The 18,215-nt window shown below is 33.7% G+C and overlaps 5 protein-coding genes across 5 annotated transcripts; all 5 read left to right on the top strand. All coding sequences in view use genetic code 12, as the record gives it.

Annotated features, from left to right (window-relative positions):
* Window positions 1-173: 173 nt before the first annotated feature.
* Window positions 174-3,092, top strand: NMA111 (Nma111p; the record flags this gene model as incomplete). Its single annotated transcript, XM_002550057.1, has 1 exon — window positions 174-3,092. The coding sequence occupies one exon, from the start codon at window positions 174-176 to the stop codon at window positions 3,090-3,092; it is 2,919 nt and encodes a 972-aa protein (XP_002550103.1).
* Window positions 3,093-4,682: 1,590 nt separating this feature from the next.
* Window positions 4,683-7,853, top strand: SET1 (histone methyltransferase; the record flags this gene model as incomplete). The annotated part of the gene is made up of 1 exon (XM_002550056.1): window positions 4,683-7,853. The coding sequence occupies one exon, from the start codon at window positions 4,683-4,685 to the stop codon at window positions 7,851-7,853; it is 3,171 nt and encodes a 1,056-aa protein (XP_002550102.1).
* Window positions 7,854-9,683: 1,830 nt separating this feature from the next.
* Window positions 9,684-11,636, top strand: CDC5 (polo kinase; the record flags this gene model as incomplete). Its single annotated transcript, XM_002550055.1, has 1 exon — window positions 9,684-11,636. One exon carries the CDS (start codon window positions 9,684-9,686, stop codon window positions 11,634-11,636), a length of 1,953 nt encoding a protein of 650 aa, XP_002550101.1.
* A 3,234-nt stretch (window positions 11,637-14,870) lies between these two features.
* CTRG_04397 (uncharacterized protein) lies at window positions 14,871-15,374 on the top strand (the record flags this gene model as incomplete). The annotated part of the gene is made up of 1 exon (XM_002550054.1): window positions 14,871-15,374. The coding sequence occupies one exon, from the start codon at window positions 14,871-14,873 to the stop codon at window positions 15,372-15,374; it is 504 nt and encodes a 167-aa protein (XP_002550100.1).
* An 83-nt stretch (window positions 15,375-15,457) lies between these two features.
* Window positions 15,458-18,127, top strand: SIN3 (transcriptional regulator; the record flags this gene model as incomplete). Its single annotated transcript, XM_002550053.1, has 1 exon — window positions 15,458-18,127. The coding sequence occupies one exon, from the start codon at window positions 15,458-15,460 to the stop codon at window positions 18,125-18,127; it is 2,670 nt and encodes an 889-aa protein (XP_002550099.1).
* Between the last annotated feature and the right edge of the window lie 88 nt (window positions 18,128-18,215).

The raw sequence follows: 18,215 nt of genomic DNA, 5'->3' as shown, positions 1-18,215 counted from the left end.
AAGGAAAAAAAAAAAAAAATTGCATACAACTCTTCGATCCGTCAGGGTGTGTGCGTGTGTGCGTATAATTCAACTGCTTTAGCTTTTTAATTTTTTTTTTTCCTTCTTCATGGTTTTCTTCTTTCCTCTTCATTAATACTTTTCAATATTAGGTCCGACATAATCTAGATATCATGACTAAAAGAGAAGCAGACGGTCCTTTAAATGGGATAGATAAGAAAAGAGCACTACAAGACGATATCAGCGAAGATAGTGAAGATGAGATCATCTCAGATTCTCCGCAACAAGTTTTCGATATTCCAGTCTCCCAGAATAATCATTGGCAAGAAACCATCACCCAAGTTGTTAACTCAGTTGTTTCTATTCATTTTTCTCAAGTTACATGTTTTGATACCGAATCAGCATTAGTTAGTGAAGCCACTGGGTTTGTGGTTGATGCAGAAAAAGGATTAATTCTTACAAATAGACATGTCGTTGGACCTGGTCCATTTACAGGATATGTCGTATTTGATAATCACGAATCTGTTGAAGTCAAACCTATCTATAGAGATCCTATCCATGATTTTGGTTTCTTGAGTTTTGATCCAAAATCAGTTAAATACCTTAAATTAACCCAACTTGAGTTGTGTCCACAATTGGCAAAAATTGGTACTGAAATTAGAGTTGTGGGTAATGATGCTGGTGAAAAATTATCTATTTTAGCAGGTATAATTTCAAGATTGGATAGAAATGCTCCGGAGTACGGTTCAATGACTTATAATGATTTTAACACAGAGTATATTCAAGCGGCAGCATCTGCAGCTGGGGGTTCATCTGGTTCTCCAGTTGTCAATGAAGATGGAAAGTGTGTTGCATTACAAGCTGGTGGATCTACTGAAGCAGCAACTGATTTCTTCTTGCCAGTTTATAGACCTTTAAGAGCATTACAATGCATTCAACAGGAGAAACCAATAACCAGAGGTGATATCCAAGTTGAATGGCAGTTGAAACCGTTCAATGAGTGTGTAAGATTAGGGTTAACTGCTGAAGCAGAAGAAAAAGCAAGAGAATTATTCCCTGATAAGATTGGTTTATTGGTTGCGGAATTAGTTTTACCAGAAGGACCTGCCGATGGGCTAATCAAAGAAGGGGATACTTTAATCTCCATCAATGGTGAATACATTTCTACATTCATAAGAGTTGACGAGATACTTGATGAAAATGTTGGCAATGAATTGGAATTTGTTATTCAAAGAGGTGGTCGTACATTGCAGCACAAGATAAAGATTGGAAACCTTCATGATATTACACCAAATAGATTTGTATCAGTTGCTGGTGCAACTTTTAATGACATGTCATACCAAATTGCCAGATCATTTGGATTACCAGTTAAAGGGGTATTTGTCAATCATGGAGCTGGTTCATTTGAATTTTCTTCGCAAGATACATTAGGATGGTTTATTCAAGCTGTTGACGATGTACCAGTGGGCAATTTAGACGAATTTGTTGAAGCTATGAAGAATGTCCCTGATAAGGCTAGAATCGCTGTCCAATATAAGCATGTTACTGATTTCCATTCAGAATACGTTCACAACATCCATATCGATAGACACTGGAACTCCAGCTTTAAAATGGCTACTCGTAATGACAAGACAGGGTTATGGGATTTTACAACTATACAAGAGAAGCCACTACCTCCTGTTGCTCCTCAACCACAAAATGCAAAATATATTGATATTCCATTTGATGATGAAAGCAAAAAAGGTTGTTCAGAATTAGTTCGCTCATTTGTGGAAGTTCGTACAGTTTGTCCAAGTACTGTTGATTCACATCCATTCAAAAAATCCATCTGTCATGGTGTTGTCATTGATGCCGAAAATGGGTTTGTTCTTGTTTCTAGAAGATATGTTCCACATAATATGTGTGATGTATTCCTTGTCTTTGCCGAATCCATTGATGTTGAAGCAAAAGTTGTGTTTTTACACCCTCATCTTAATTATGCCATTGTAAAGTATGATCCAAAATTAGTTTTAGCTGACGTTAAGACACCTGCATTTGGCGAAAAACCATTACAAAGAGGAGAAAAGACAATCTTTGTTGGTTACAATCCTAACTCAAGATTGGTTACTGATGATGTTAGAGTCAGTTCAGTTTCCTCAAGAAATATGTCAGCCAACCAATTGGCTCCTCGTTATCGAGGTACAAACTTGGAATGTATTGTTCTTGACAGTAAAATTACTCACGAATGCCTGTCTGGTGTTTTAGCTGACGATGATGGAACAGTTCGTGCAATTTGGTTGAGTTATTTGGGTGAACCAAACGATTCTGTATATAGAATGGGTTTGGATGTGACTGATATCAAAGACGTTGTTTCAGAATTACAAAAGAATAATGTTCCTAAGAATTTGAGAATCCTTGATGCTGAGTTTAGATCTACCACTGTTTTCACTAGTAGGGCCAGAGGTGTATCACAAGAGTGGATTGATAAATATGAAAAAGACGCTACAGACCAAATTCAATTTTTAAGTGTTACCAGAGTTGCTGCACCAAGTTTAAGTGGTGTTGCATGTCCATTGAAGACAGGTGATATCGTTCTCTCAGTTGATGGTCAAATAGTAAAAGATATGAGAGGTTTGAAGTCAATGTACACTAAAGAAGTTTTGGAATTCAAGATTATGAGACAAAAGAAAGAAATGAGTTTACAAGTTCCTACAATTGATACTAGTGCTCTTGAAACTTCACATGTTGTTTTCTGGTCTGGTGTTTTACTTCAACCACCACACTTTGGTGTAAGACAATTGATGAAAAGTATTCCATCAGAAGTTTACGTCATTGAGAAAGCTGCTGGAAGTCCAGGTACTCAATATGGTATTGCACCAGTCAGTTTCATAACACATGTTAATGATCAAGAAACTAAAGATCTTGATTCATTTGTGAAAGTAGTTAAAGATATTCCTGATAAAACTTATGTGAAATTAAGAATGGTTTCATTTGATAATGTTCCTATGGCAATTTCATTGAAAACTGATTATCACTATTTCCCAACAACTGAAATCAAAAGATCCGAACAAACCAATGAATGGAATGAACAAGTATACAATGAATCCAAATAGAGATTTTTATCAAATTATATATACATTTTTATATATACATTTTATAGTCTATTTACAAATTAATAACTTAATTATTTACTCCTCTAATGTCATTATTATTAGACATGTTCAAGGAATTTCTTTAAATATCCACCTTTATTAGTCATATTAATAGTACCTCTCAAGTGAGCCAAAGATGGAGCAGAAAATCTACCATTACCATGATTAATACTTGAACGTTTTCTCTTAAGACCTTCAGCTCTTTTAATAAATCTATTGGCAATAGCTTTATGAGTTTTAGATTTGAACCTAGCTTGCATAAGTAAATTCACAGCTGATGGTTGTTTAACAAATAATGACCTACTTGAATTCTGTATGAAGTTGACAAACATCTTTTTTTTATTTATATAGTGATGAATAGGTACGAGGGTTTTGAATCGTCGTTGGTTGTACTAATAGGAGAATCAAATTTATGAAGAACAGAAAAAAATTTGAGGAAAATTGGAAACCGTGAAAAGAAAAATATAAATCCAGAAAGAATATGTGCACAAATACACGACCCATTTTTCAACTAACTATAGATTGGTTTTGCAGACGTATCTTATAAAAATGTAGTGTCCATCACTATCATCACCATCATCTAGGTATTTTTATCACTGTCGTCTTCACTAGAACTATATCCTGAAATTATTGAACTAACATTTGGTTTTTCTTCTTTTTCTGGTTGTTGCGTTGTAGAGATGGCTGCAATTGAATCAGTTGTACTTTTTGGTTTTTTAAGAATTTTAATGGTTTTAGAAGGTTTATTTATACCTAATGATTTCTTCTTAGTTAATTCTTTTTGTTGTTGTTTCAATTGTTCAAGTCGACGTTGTTCTAATGCTTTTTGTTGTTTCAATAATTGGTCTTTTTCTAATTCTTTTTGTCGTAAACTTTCATAAAACTTGGCAGATTTTTCATCTAACAAGAATGTAGAGTTTTTGGATTGTACTCGACTTTGAAAATCTTGAAATCTTTTAGCTGAAATGATATATTAGTTAGTATGTTTATTGTATACGGTAGATAAATGTAAAATAGTACGACTTTCATGTCTTTATTTTTTGTACATACCTCTATTTTCACTTAATTGTTGTTTTAAAGTCTTTCTTGTCTCTTTATCTTCCTCATCACCTTCTTTTTGCATTTTGAGTTCTTCTTGGTTTGGTCTATATTGAATTTTTGGTGCCGATATTGGAGATTATAAATAAAGCAATCCATCATTTTCAGAAAGGCGCGCGGTTTCTTTCTTTTTTTTTTTTAATTCAATTGTCTTGATTTAATTTTGCTTGTAATTTTTTTTTTCTTGCTTGAAAATAAACTCGGTAGAAAAAGAATATTCATTATCTTATTCAAATCTAATATACTATTGCTCCACAGACAAATAGGATAAGTGATACAAAGAAAAAGTAATCAAAGGATAATATTTGAAACTGGGTTAAATTAGTATAATAGTTGATTTGAAGATAGATTATAGATCAACACCTTGCCAGGACGTTTTCACTTGATTTGTCATAAAGTAAAAAAAAAAAACAAATAAACAAACAAATAAACAAATAAATAATCTACGAGTCAATGTCATATAGCTATAGAGGTGGTCGTGGTGGATATAGTAATCGTGGCTACCGTGGAGGCGGTACTGGAAGTAGTAGCAGCAGTAGTGCTGGTGGTGGCCGTGGTGGAGCAAATGGGAGTGGATATAGAGGAGGATACAGATCAAGCAGACCGGGTCAGAAAGAGGATAGATATACTATTGGTGGGATGCTTAAACTCAACAAAGGTGCCCATTATGAATCAAGCGATAATAGATATATTCCAAATGAATTAGGTTCCCGGTCACCAGAAGTAAAATCAAACAAAGTACATACAAATGATGGAAATATCACATCTGGCTTCAACACTCCAGTCTCGGGGTCTGACAATAAAGTATTAACTCCTATATCAACAACAACCCTGGTACCTGGAAGTGATAAAGATACAGGAATAAATGAAAAGGATTCCGAATTTGCAAAATTATCTCATCATTCAGATTTCACAGATTTACTCCCATCATCACGACCAGTTGATCCTAGAAAGAATTTCAAACTTTTATATGACATTGAAGCATCTAAAAATGATAAAAAACTACATTCTAAGAAAATTCGATACAATGGAGAAGGTATACATCGTCATGAAGTCACTGATCCCCGATTAAGTAACATAAATTTGTACTTGACCAAACCTAATAAGAAATCTAAGAAATTCCCTTATAGACAATTACCCCAACCTAAGATAGTATATGACAAAGATTCAATAGGATACCCTCCAATGGCCACCATTGTATTATGGGATTTACCAATATCAGCAACTGAATTATATTTGAGGAATTTCCTTGTGAGATATGGAGATGCAATTGAAGCACTTGAATTCAAGACCGATCCAACTACAGCCGTGCCACTCGGTGTAGTTACTTTTAAATTCAAAGGTACACCAGAAGTTGCCGCAAGTTTGGCCAAAAAATTTCTCAAGATAGTACAGAATGAAGAACCCAAAATCGATGGAGTTCCCTTGAAAGCACGTTTAAATGATAATGAGAATTTATTATTGAGCAAAAAGATAGAAAATGCAAGACATAAGTTATTGCAACAACGCTTGAAAAGAGAAGAAGAGGAAAAGAAGAGACATCAAAAAATACTTGAGGAACAAAAGAGACAAGAACTTTTAAAGAAAAAACAGGAAGAGGAGCAGAAGAAACAAGAAGAGGCCAAGAAGAAAGCTGAACTGGATTCAATTATAGCCAAAAATAGTGTTGTATCCACTAGAAATAAAAACTTGATCTACAAACCAAATTCAACAGTACTTTCCATTAGAAGAAAGCATAAAATAGTTCAAGGAGTTATATTACCTAAAGATTTGGAGAAATACATCAAGAATCGACCATATATATTGATACATGATAAACATGTTCCAACCAAAAAGATTTCGTCACAAGATATCAAGAGATTTCTCAAGAAATATGATTGGACAAGGGTTTTGTCTGACAAAACTGGATTCTATATTGTATTCAATTCGCTTAATGAATGTGAAAGATGTTTCTTGAACGAGGACGCTAAAAAGTTTTTTGAGTATAAATTGGTTATGGAAATGGCAATTCCAGAAGGTTTCTCACCAAATGGTAGAGAGAATGAGTCTAAATCAATCAGTGATATTTTTGATGAAGCGACAAATGTGTTAATTAAAGAATTCCAGACATTTTTGGCCAAAGATATTAGAGAGAGAATCATTGCTCCAAATATTTTAGATTTATTGGGCCATGAACATTATCCAAAATTAGTCGAGGAGTTAAAAGCACAAGAACAAGCATCTAAACCCAAAGTTCTAGTATCAAACAATAATTTAAAGCAAAATGCATTATCTATTCTTGAAAAACAACGACAAGAACTTCAAGAGAGGTTGAAGAAAAGAAAGAAGAAAAACCAGATCATTCCAATGCAACATGCTCTTGATATTGACAGTGAGTCCGAGATTGAATCCGAAGACGAGGAAGAAGAAGAAGACGAAGACGAGGAAGAGGAAGAAGAGGATGTTGAAGGAGAAGACAACGTCAGTGCGTCTGTTTCACCAGTCGATCAATCATTAAAACGAGAACGAAGCTCGACTATCACAAGCGTGGAGGATGAGCAAGAACATATTTCCAAAAAGATTAAAATTGAGGAAAAAGAAGATATTGTTTCTGATGAAGAAATGGAAGATGCTCAAGTCAAAGAAGAAGCTATTGTTCCTGTTAAGGAAGAAGAAATTGACAGTAAATATAAGCCAACAGAAGGTGAACCACAAACTGTTTATCCTGAGTTTGTGTCGTCTGGTGTATTTGATTTGGATGAGTTGAAAGGATCCATTAAGGATGACGAAGATTTGAAACTTGCTGAAGAAGTGTTGGCAGGAATTGAACCCTTGGGTAATAAGAATATTGATTACTGGTCATGGAAATTGAAGGATACCAAGAGTACAGAAGAAATTGCTGAAGAGGTTGAGAATATTGAAGAATTGCCAGCAAACTTGGAATCGACAACAGGAGCTTTCAAAAGTGAAGGTTATAAGAAGATCCCTGATCCTGATAAAATTGGATATTTACCACACCGTAGAAAAGCGGATAAACCAATCAAGACAATTCAATATGAGGATGACAATGATGAGAAAGGTAATGATAATTCCAATGCAGTTCAAAGTTCACGTGTTAATAGAGCTAATAATAGAAGATTTGCAGCTGATATCACAGCACAGATTGGAACTGAATCAGATGTATTGAGTTTGAATGCGTTGACAAAGAGAAAGAAACCAGTTACTTTTGCTAGATCTGCAATTCATAATTGGGGGTTGTATGCATTGGAACCAATTGCTGCTAAAGAAATGATTATTGAATATGTCGGAGAACGAATTAGACAACAAGTTGCTGAGCATAGAGAAAAAAGTTATTTGAAAACAGGTATTGGATCTTCATATCTTTTCAGAATTGATGAAAATACAGTTATTGATGCTACCAAAAAGGGAGGTATTGCTAGATTCATTAATCATTGTTGTAGTCCTAGTTGTACAGCCAAGATCATCAAAGTTGAAGGTATCAAAAGAATTGTCATTTATGCATTGAGAGATATTGAGGCCAATGAAGAACTAACTTATGATTATAAATTTGAAAGAGAAACCAATGATGAAGAACGTATTAGATGTTTGTGTGGAGCACCTGGCTGTAAAGGGTATTTGAATTAAATCTACGAGCTGCGACGTACCAATACAGAAAATTATGAAATGGAGAAAAAAAGGGGTATTTGTTAAGCATTCTAATTTGTACATAGGTTAAATACTATGATGTACTATTAATGAACAATTTGTAAATATAGACTTGTTATTATTTAGGAGGAGGAGGAAGGGGGAGGGGGAGAAGAAATAAATCAATTTATCATCTGGTTATAATAGAAGGGCTAAATTGGTTTCAGAATTAGTTTTCAATTCCAGGAAGTTTTTCAGATCAGAAACAAGATATAGGTAAACATACTAAATAGGAAATCAAATGGAATACTCTCATGAAGCAAACGTTAAGATACACAAGAAAATAATGTTAAAAACAAAAATCAGTAAATAAACTAAAAAAGAAAAAAGAAAAGAAATCCGTTGATTTATTTTGTGACAATTACATACATCAATTGAATGAAATATCAAATTGAAAAAAAAAAAAAGAAATAGGAAATAAATTATTGAAATGATATATCGTAGATCATAAATATTTGAAGATCATAAATTATTCTTTGAAATGATATAAACGAGGTTTTATTAAACCATGTATAGAACTAATCTACTTCTGTTTAAACATATATTTTACATTATAGAAGAGAATGTGTGATGAATTCGCACAAAGTGGTTGAAATATACTTTGACGAGGGATGGATGGATGAATGAACATTAAATTGACAGGACTCTTACATAGAGTAGACCAAAAGAACGAAAAACAAGAATTTGACAATTCCAATGAGACAAGAAAGTAAAAAGCAAAAAAGAAAAAGAATTTTGACACTGTCAATTGAAATGTGTGGATGATATACCGATGACATTAGGGGTCATAATCATAATCGCAGTACTAATCAATTGATCTTATAGTAATACTTTTACTAATGACGGTGGTCAATTAAAATATGCCTGACCCTAAATTATTTAATTATTTAATTAATTGAAGATGTAGGATCTAATAAATGTAGATGCAAATGTAAAAAGCAATTGAACTGAATTGAATTGAATTGAAAAATGTTTGTTTGAGTCTGTGAGTGGGTTTGGTGTTTAGTGAGTTCTTAAATAGGATGGAACATAAATATTTTAGTACCACAAAAGTGTCGTGTCAATGCTCAAAAACTCAGTATTATCGTTGAGTGAGAAATGATTGCAAAAATAAATACAGATCACGTGCCATTCCTGATCTGGATAAAGGAAAAACATTACACAAATTACTAATTAGGAAATAGGTAAATAATTGACGATGGCCCATACACACACACACACCAATGAAAAAAAAAAAACACTATAGACAAAAAAAAAACAGAAAAATTGACAATTGATTTATAAAACCTTTCATCTTTCGTCTTTCTTACTTTTTGTTGAGAATTTTATTTCCCTTTTTCCTTTTAATTTGATTTCATTTTTATTTAGGGATTTATCTTTCATATAGATACTTGAATAGTAATAAAGATAGAATATCAACGACAAAAAAGGTGTTAAATATATCATTCATCTTGCATCACCAACCATCTTACCTACAATACATTTCATTCACATCTTTTACACATTTTTTTTGGGTCCTAACAGAACAGAACAGAACAGAAAAAGAATTTTTTTTTTTTTAATTAGTTAATCAATTCGAATAAAGGTTTTTATTAGAATTATACATCGGCACATATTCCACATCAATTTGACGCCCATATAGAAATTCTTTTTTATCATTAGAAATCGTTTGCATTACTCCAGTGTCATACACTCCCAATTACCGTTTTTTTTTAATCTGTCATCATTTTATTATTATTTTAATAATCTTTATAATTTGCATTATCTAATATGTCTGCACTTCGTCCACAAGCATTACAACCATTAAATAGTGGTCAACTTAATGCCAGAGCTAACAACATCACTCCTGTCAAATCAGTTAGACGTACGAAAGAGAATGTCGCTCCATCTGATCAAAAACAATCAAAGAAGAAAAAGGAAAAATTATCTGCATTATGTAAAACACCTCCATCTATTGTCAGAACTAGAAATGGTAGAGATTATCGTCGAGGGACTTTCTTGGGTGAAGGTGGTTTTGCTCGTTGTTTCCAAATGAAGGATGCCGCTGGCCAAATCTATGCTGCAAAAACTGTTGCTAAAGCTTCCATTAAAAATGAAAAAACAAAGACTAAATTATTGTCAGAAATTAAGATTCACAAATCATTAAAACATCCAAATATTGTAAATTTTGTTGATTGTTTTGAAGATGATGTCAATGTGTATATTTTATTGGAAATATGTCCAAACCAATCCTTGATGGAACTTTTGAAAACCAGAAAGAGAGTTTCTGAACCAGAAGTTAGATTTTTCATGGTTCAAATTATTGGAGCCATCAAATATTTGCATTCAAGAAGAGTTATCCACAGAGATTTAAAACTTGGTAACATTTTCTTTGATCCTGACATGAACTTGAAGATTGGTGATTTCGGTTTAGCTTCTGTATTGCCTTCTAATGATTCCAGAAAATACACCATTTGTGGTACTCCAAATTATATTGCCCCTGAAGTTTTGGGTGGTAAACAAACAGGTCATAGTTTTGAAGTTGATATTTGGGCAATAGGTATCATGATGTATGCTTTGCTAATCGGCAAACCACCATTCCAAGCCAAAGATGTCAATGTTATTTATGAAAGAATTAAAAAGACTGAATACTATTTCCCAGAAGATAAGCCAATTTCAGATTCTGCCAAATTTTTAATCAAAGATTTGTTGAGCTTGAATCCATTAAGCAGACCAACCATCGATGAAATTTTAGATTATGATTGGTTTAAAGGTCCTTTCCCAGATAAAACAAGAGAAATCAGTTTGCAAGAAACCCCTGAGGGTCTTTATCACATCAGCAAAACTCAATCTTCCATCAACTTCAAACAAGCAAAGAAAGCTGCTGAAATCTACACTCCAAAAACCAAGAATCCTGTTGAAATATTGCGTTCTGACTTGCATTCAGAACAACCTAGAACATTGCTTCCACAATCCTTATCTCCTAATGATACAAGAAACAAATATCAAGAAGTGGATCCTGGTGAACTTGGAAGACCAAGAAGATTTAATTTTAATTCAAATTACTCACATGCAATTCGCACCCTTAATGAAGAATGTTTTAACACCTATCAAACCATGAGAAGATTAGAACACTCTAATACTGAATCAGATTTTTCTGAATGTGAAACTCCTACATTAATTAGTAAATGGGTGGATTATTCAAACAAATATGGTTTCTCCTATCAACTCAATAATGATGATATCGGTGTTTTATTCAATGACGAAAATACATTGTTGAAGCTTCATAATTCTGATAGATATTTAGAATTGATTTACCACGACAACGAAGGTTGGACATGTATTGAAAACTCACTTTTAAACCCACCTACTCAAGCTAAGAGACAATTAGAAATTGTCGATTTCTTTGCCAAGTACATGAATAGTAATTTATCAAAAGTTAGTGAAGTCGAAGAAAGAAAAGAAACAGTCTTTTTGAGACGTTATACCAGAACTCCAGATTATATTATGTTTGAAATGACTAATGGTAATTTCCAATTTAATTTTAAGGATCATCATAAGGTGTGTATATCAAAAACTGGTAGAGTCATCACCCATATTGCCCCTAATCGTTTAACCCAAACTCAACCATTGAGTTTAGTTTACAAACATGGAGATTTCTTATCCGATGAAGTTCCAGATTGCTTAATGAAAATTGCTGTCATTAAAGAAGCCATCAAGAAGAAAGCATTCAAGGAAGCTTAGTGAAACCAAAAAATGAGGTTATTCGATTGAACCCTATGCATGACTTTTATTATCATTAATATTAATTTTTATTGTTTGCCTATTGTATTATACCACTGATATCCAAATTTCATATCTGTTCTTTATTTGTTTCTTTCTTATTTCACTAGTCATTCAATACTGGTTCTTTCTTTCTTTGTTTTTTTTGTCTTTCTATTTACGTTACCAATTCATATTCAATCATCTTGAAAATGGATTCCTTATGAATCCAGTTATAGTATATTTAAGTTTTGTACATTATAACTATTATTTTTCTTCTTCAATTATATCTAAATAAATAAAAAAGAATTTCCCATTAGCATTTTTCTTTTATTGAAATGAATATACAGATTAATAATACACATTATCCCAAGATTTAAAATTTTGTAATCACTATTTTTTCTTTTTTCGTTTTATTCCATTTAACCTAGTAATCAAAATCGTCTTCATTGCTATTCAAGATAGCCTTAAGCTGCCATTCATCGGAGAATTTACTCTTAATAGCATCCAACTCACTAATTAATCCAGCACAAGCATTTTGTAAAGCTTCACGAGGAGTATATCCGTCTTCTGTTTGAAGTCTCAAAACAAAGTTGGCAAATAATGGATGTTCTACTTTATAAGCTGCAAAGATTACTCTATCATCTTTTAACAATTGTGCTCTTAATAGATTAGCTAATGTATGATCTTCTCTTTCTATTTTAACAATGGCAGCATTAGGTACTTTTGTATCAGGCGTTATTTTTATTCTTTAAAAAACATTGAGTTGTGTTAATAACGGCTGTTGACAATAGTTGCAATCAGAACATATGATCTTCTGATTGGAAGCAAACAGTTAATACATACTTATCAACGCCATCTGGTAATATAAATAATTCAAATCTATCTGGAGCATTCATTGTGTGGTGGTTGTATTAGACGGTTGGTTGCCAGTAATGTTAATTTTCACTCAGACAGCCCAAATAATAAAAACCAGACAACAACTAAAAAAAAAGACCAAAAAAATCCTCACACTGAGAAATGACGACCAGACACACATCAGAGTGCGATTATATGCAGTCCGATGCTGTTAATGTATAATGATAGTAACAAAAACCCAATTGTTTTTGTAGGAGATTTTTCTCGGTCGGGATTTTCACCAAACAGAAAAAGAAAAATTCATTTGACAACAACAACCAAGAACGAAAGAAATTGTCTCCATTCCATTTTTTTTTCTTCCCATTTATCAACTTACTTTTTTTTGTTGTTTCTGTTTCAGTTTTTTATATTTTCACAACAACAACAATAAGAGCATTATCCAAACCCACTCATTTCATACCATCATCATTGTTTCAGGAAAGGAGTTAGTTTTGGAGAGTTTTTTTTTTCTTTTATTTCAATTTTCCCTACAAAAGTGTACTATATTTTGACAAAAACGGCAACTGATTAAGAAGTGAAGTTTACAAACTATAATCAGCAATTTTTTTTTTTCATTTTTGCCTAGTCCCTTCTTTTTAAGATCAGAAATAAAATGTCAAATCAACAAGAGCCTTGGAATAATCAACAGCGTCCACTTGGACAACAGTTTAAGTATGTATTTGTCACCCAGACTTTGAATTTATAACCAAGAATGGCATCAACTAACAATTTTTTTTTCTTTTGTACTATAGCCGTCAACATCCCCCAGTTTTACCACCACCAGCAACTTTAGAGCAAGGTATGTTAATCAATATCTATAATTGAATTGTTTCATTCAGAGTTTGAGAATTACTAACAACAATATGAAGGTGGACAAGCATTTTATCCATTACCGAGCTTGCCAAGTTTAGGCAATGGCAGTGGGCATCATCATGGTTTTACGATCCCATCAATTAATCCTGCAAGTGAACAGGTACCATTAGGACAAGTATGTATAATTAGTTTACAATTTATCACTTTTATTTTGGAGGAAGAGGTATACTAACAATATTCGAAAAAAAAAAAGGCACTGACTGATCGTTCAAGACAACCAACTGATTTGAGAAGACCATCGAACGTGGGTATCAGCGCTCCCCTGGGAACAACTAGCACGCATTTACCACCACCAAGTTCTTTGGGTCATGGAAGTCCAGATCAATCCCAGTTCACTCCAACAGTTCAACAACAACAACAACCTCCACCACCCCAAACAACAACAACCACAACAACCTCCACCCCCACAACAAACATCACCAAGCATGGGTGGGATCCCAAATAGAAATTCTACAAGTAATGTCTACAGACCATTGAATGTTAAAGATGCATTATCATATTTGGATCAAGTCAAGGTACAATTTTCCAATCAAGCCGAAGTTTATAATAATTTCCTTGACATTATGAAAGATTTCAAATCTCAAAGGTATGTATCAAAAGAGTTTCTTCACTTTTTTGTTTTTTCCCCTTCCATCATTGTCTAAGCGCATACAGCTCGTTTGTAACTATGGACTTTTGATTGACCTTTTTTTTTTTCCCGCCGTGTACAGGAAGGAGGCGACGGCAACGATCACGATCCATTGTTCCGAATGAAACGCTAGAAGAGGAAAAAAAAAAAGTGGAGCAATAAACGAGTTTGATTTCCGAAACATAGTTTTTTTTACTAACAATATATTTTTAGTATTGATACACCAGGAGTTATTGATCGAGTCTCCACACTTTTCAGAGGTCATCCAAATTTGATTCAAGGATTCAACACATTTTTGCCTCCTGGTTACAAGATTGAATGTTCTTTAGATCCATCTGATCCTAACCCTATTCGTGTTACCACTCCAACTGGAACTACAACCAGACCAAATCTTTCAAACGCTACCTACAATCAAAGATGGGGTAATGAAGAAGTTGTTCAACAACAACAGCAACAGCAACAGCAACAACAACAAGCCCCACAGGCTCAACAACCACAACAACAGTATCAAGAACAAGGTGCAAATCAACCCCAAAATGATGGGGCTCAAGTTGACTTTAACAATGCCATTTCTTATGTCAATAAAATCAAAACCAGATTTGCTAATCAACCAGATACTTATAAACAGTTCCTTGAAATCTTGCAAACTTACCAACGAGAACAAAAACCTATTGCTGAGGTTTATGAACAAGTTACCGTATTATTTGCCAATTCTCCGGATTTGCTAGATGACTTTAAGCAATTTTTGCCAGATACTAGTAACCAAAATTACCAACAACAAACCCAAACTCAAGTTCAAGAAGGATATTACGTGAATAATGGAACTCAATTACCACCTGTTGGCAACTTTCAACAAGGTGGCACAGGTGCAAGCCCAGCATATGCTCAGCAACAAATTCCACCTCAACAGCACCAGCAACCACAACAACCACAACAGCAACCGCAGCAGCAACAACAACAGCAACAACCACAACAAGTTGTTTATCCAGCCGGAGCAAGTGCTGAGGCCGTATATGCTGTCCAATCCAATGAACAATACCCACAAAGGAAGAAGTCAGTTTCAGAAGCGTATCAGGATGGCTATAATCAAGAAGGTCAATATTCTAACATTAGATCTGGTGTTGCCGTTCAAAAAGGTGGCAAGGGCCAGAACAAAGTACAGACTATTGCTCCACCAGTTAATCCTACTTTGGTTCCAGGTATTCCTGAACCAGTTCCACCATCAGGTACTGTCAAGAATACTTCATTTTCAGAAGAAATTGGATTCTTTGATAAGGTCAAGAAGGCAATCGGTAATAAACAAACTTATAGTGATTTCTTGAAGGTGTTAAATTTATTTACTCAAGACATTATTGATAAAGATACTTTAGTTGAACGTGTTGAAGGTTTCTTTGGGGAGCCGCATATGGAATTATTCAACTGGTTCAAAATGTTTGTTGGGTATGAAGACAAGCCACAAAACATTGAAAATATTACTTTTAAGAAGCATCACTTAGAACTTTCGTTGTGTAAAGCATATGGTCCATCTTACAGACAATTACCAAAGGCAGAAACCTATATGCCATGTTCTGGTAGAGATGAAATGTGCTGGGAGGTTTTGAATGACGAATGGGTTGGCCATCCAACTTGGGCTTCTGAAGACTCTGGTTTCATTGCCCATCGTAAAAACCAATACGAAGAAATTTTGTTCAAGATTGAAGAAGAAAGATTGGAATTTGATTACTACATGGAGTCCAATTTACGTACTATACAGATCTTGGAAACCATTGCCAATAGAATTGCCAACATGACTCCTGAACAGAAGGCTAACTTCAAATTGCCACCAGGTTTGGGCCACAATTCTATGACTATTTACAAGAAGGTGATCAGAAAAATCTATGACAAAGACCGTGGGTTTGAAGTTATTGATGCTTTACATGACAATCCAGCTATTGCTGTCCCAATTGTTTTAAAGAGATTGAAACAAAAAGATGAAGAATGGAAACGTGCTCAAAGAGAATGGAACAAAGTTTGGAGAGAAATGGAACAAAAAGTATTCTATAAATCCTTGGACCATGTTGGTTTAACATTCAAACAAGCCGATAAGAAATTGTTGACGGTCAAACAATTGATCAGTGAAATCAGTACTGTTAAGGTTGAACAGCAAAACAAAAGATTGCACCCATTGACTCCAAAGCCTCAAGAACAATTGAATTATGTTTTTAGTGATAATGAAATTTTGTTTGATATTTTAAGATTGGGTGACATTTTTGTTAACAAGTCATCTACTTACTCAGCTCATGACAGAGAAAGATTATTGCAATTTTTCCAATTCTTTATTTCCTTGTTTTTTAGTATACCAAAGGAAGCTGTTGAAGCAGCTTTATTGGCGAGAGGCAAATCTGAAAAGCACGACAGCAGTGTAATTGATGAAGAACATAGTGATTCAGAACAAACTGGAAACAATGGATCCGATTCATCCAAGAAGAGATCCAGAGATACTGATCTTCTTAAAGATGTTTTGAAGAAACAGTCTAAATCCAAAAAGGAAGACCGTCCTGGTTCCCCTGGTCCACAATCTGCCGAGTCAGCTATTCAAGAAGCCAATGAAGAACTTGAGAAATCAAGTGAATTGTGGATAAAAACTGCAAACACCAAATTCTTGTTTGATGATGAAAACACCCAGAAAAGACGTGATAAATACAACTTCTTCTGTAATACTACCATTTACGTGTTTTTCCGTCACTTGAGAACGTTATATGAAAGATTAGAAGAAATAAAGTTGATGAATGAGAAAGTCGGCGAAGAAATAAGAAACCGTAAACTCCCACAATTTGCTAAAGATTTGAACTTGGTTTCTCATCAATTGGAAGATATGGGCATTGAGATTGTTGGCTCTAAAGATTGTTACAAACAAGTTTTGGATTTATCTGCCAAGTTGATTGAAGGTGATATTGAACATCAATGGTTTGAAGAAACATTACGTCAAGGTTACAGAAACAAAGCATATAAGATTTACACTGTTGATAAGGTTGTTCAAGCTATGATTAAGCATATGCATACCATGATCTCAGATACCAAGACCTCAGAAATGATGGTGTTGTTTGAAAATGATAGATTGAAACCTGTTTCCAGTGCTAAGGAACAAATCTTATACCGTATACTGGTTAGATCTTTGATGTCAGCCGATGAGAATATGTTCAAGATTGCTTACAATGAAAGTAATCACAAGGTTAATATTCAATTCATTAGTCTAGATGATTTGACAATCAGCGATCATGAGAATGCTGAAGAAAAATATAACTATTATGTTACCAGTTATGTGATGTCTCATCCAACAGAAGGCGTGCCTGCTTCTAAATTGAACATGCCATTTTCAAGAACATTTATTGAAGCTGTGGAAGAAGATTCAGTTGAAGGCCGTACAGGATCTGGTCTTAAAGTGTCTGTTTGCGAGAATTCATATAGATTATTTTTTGAAAACGGATCTCATGATGAGTTTGTTTCCAATTCAGTTTATAAAAAACAAGATGAAAATTTCAAGAGAGGTGATAAATTAGAACATCTTAGGAAATTAGTTGAAAGTGAAGATTATGGTTGGAAATCAACTATAACTGAAGATGAAGAAAGTGGATCAAAAGCACCAGTTTCTGAAGAAGGTATTGAGATTTTACTTGAAAAAGGAGCTGATGAATTCAGACAATATGAAGAAGGATTAAAAAATAAAGTAGATGAAAAGGAAGTCACTGAAATTGAAACTGTCACTGAAGTTTTTCTGACCACTGAACAATCAAAACCAAGTGAAGAACAACCGATTGAATCAACAACTCAAGAACAACCAAAAGTTGCTGATGAAGATGTTGAAATGAAAGATGTTAAAAATGAGAAGCAAGACGAGGAACAACAACAACAACAACAACATAATCAACAAGTAGAAGAAGATAAAAAACCAGATGAAAGTGTTGTTCAAGACGGTAATGATACTACCATTCCACATGAAGCAAATGATACTACTTCTGAAGATGTTCAAATACAAGAATCAACAATTGCAACTATTGAACCAGAAAAACAATCTTCAACTGAAGAAAATAAATAAGTCTTGAGAGATTGAGTTCTATTTTTTATTATTATTTTTATTAATTGTATTTTAGTTTTTATTTATGTAGTTTTAATTTTATTGTATG

Source organism: Candida tropicalis (genome assembly GCF_000006335.3).
Source record: "Candida tropicalis MYA-3404 genomic scaffold supercont3.6, whole genome shotgun sequence".
In the NCBI taxonomy this organism is placed as follows: Eukaryota; Fungi; Ascomycota; class Pichiomycetes; order Serinales; family Debaryomycetaceae; genus Candida; species Candida tropicalis.
The sequence above is the reverse complement of the archived record's forward strand: the minus strand, read 5'-3'. Positions and strand labels throughout refer to the sequence as shown.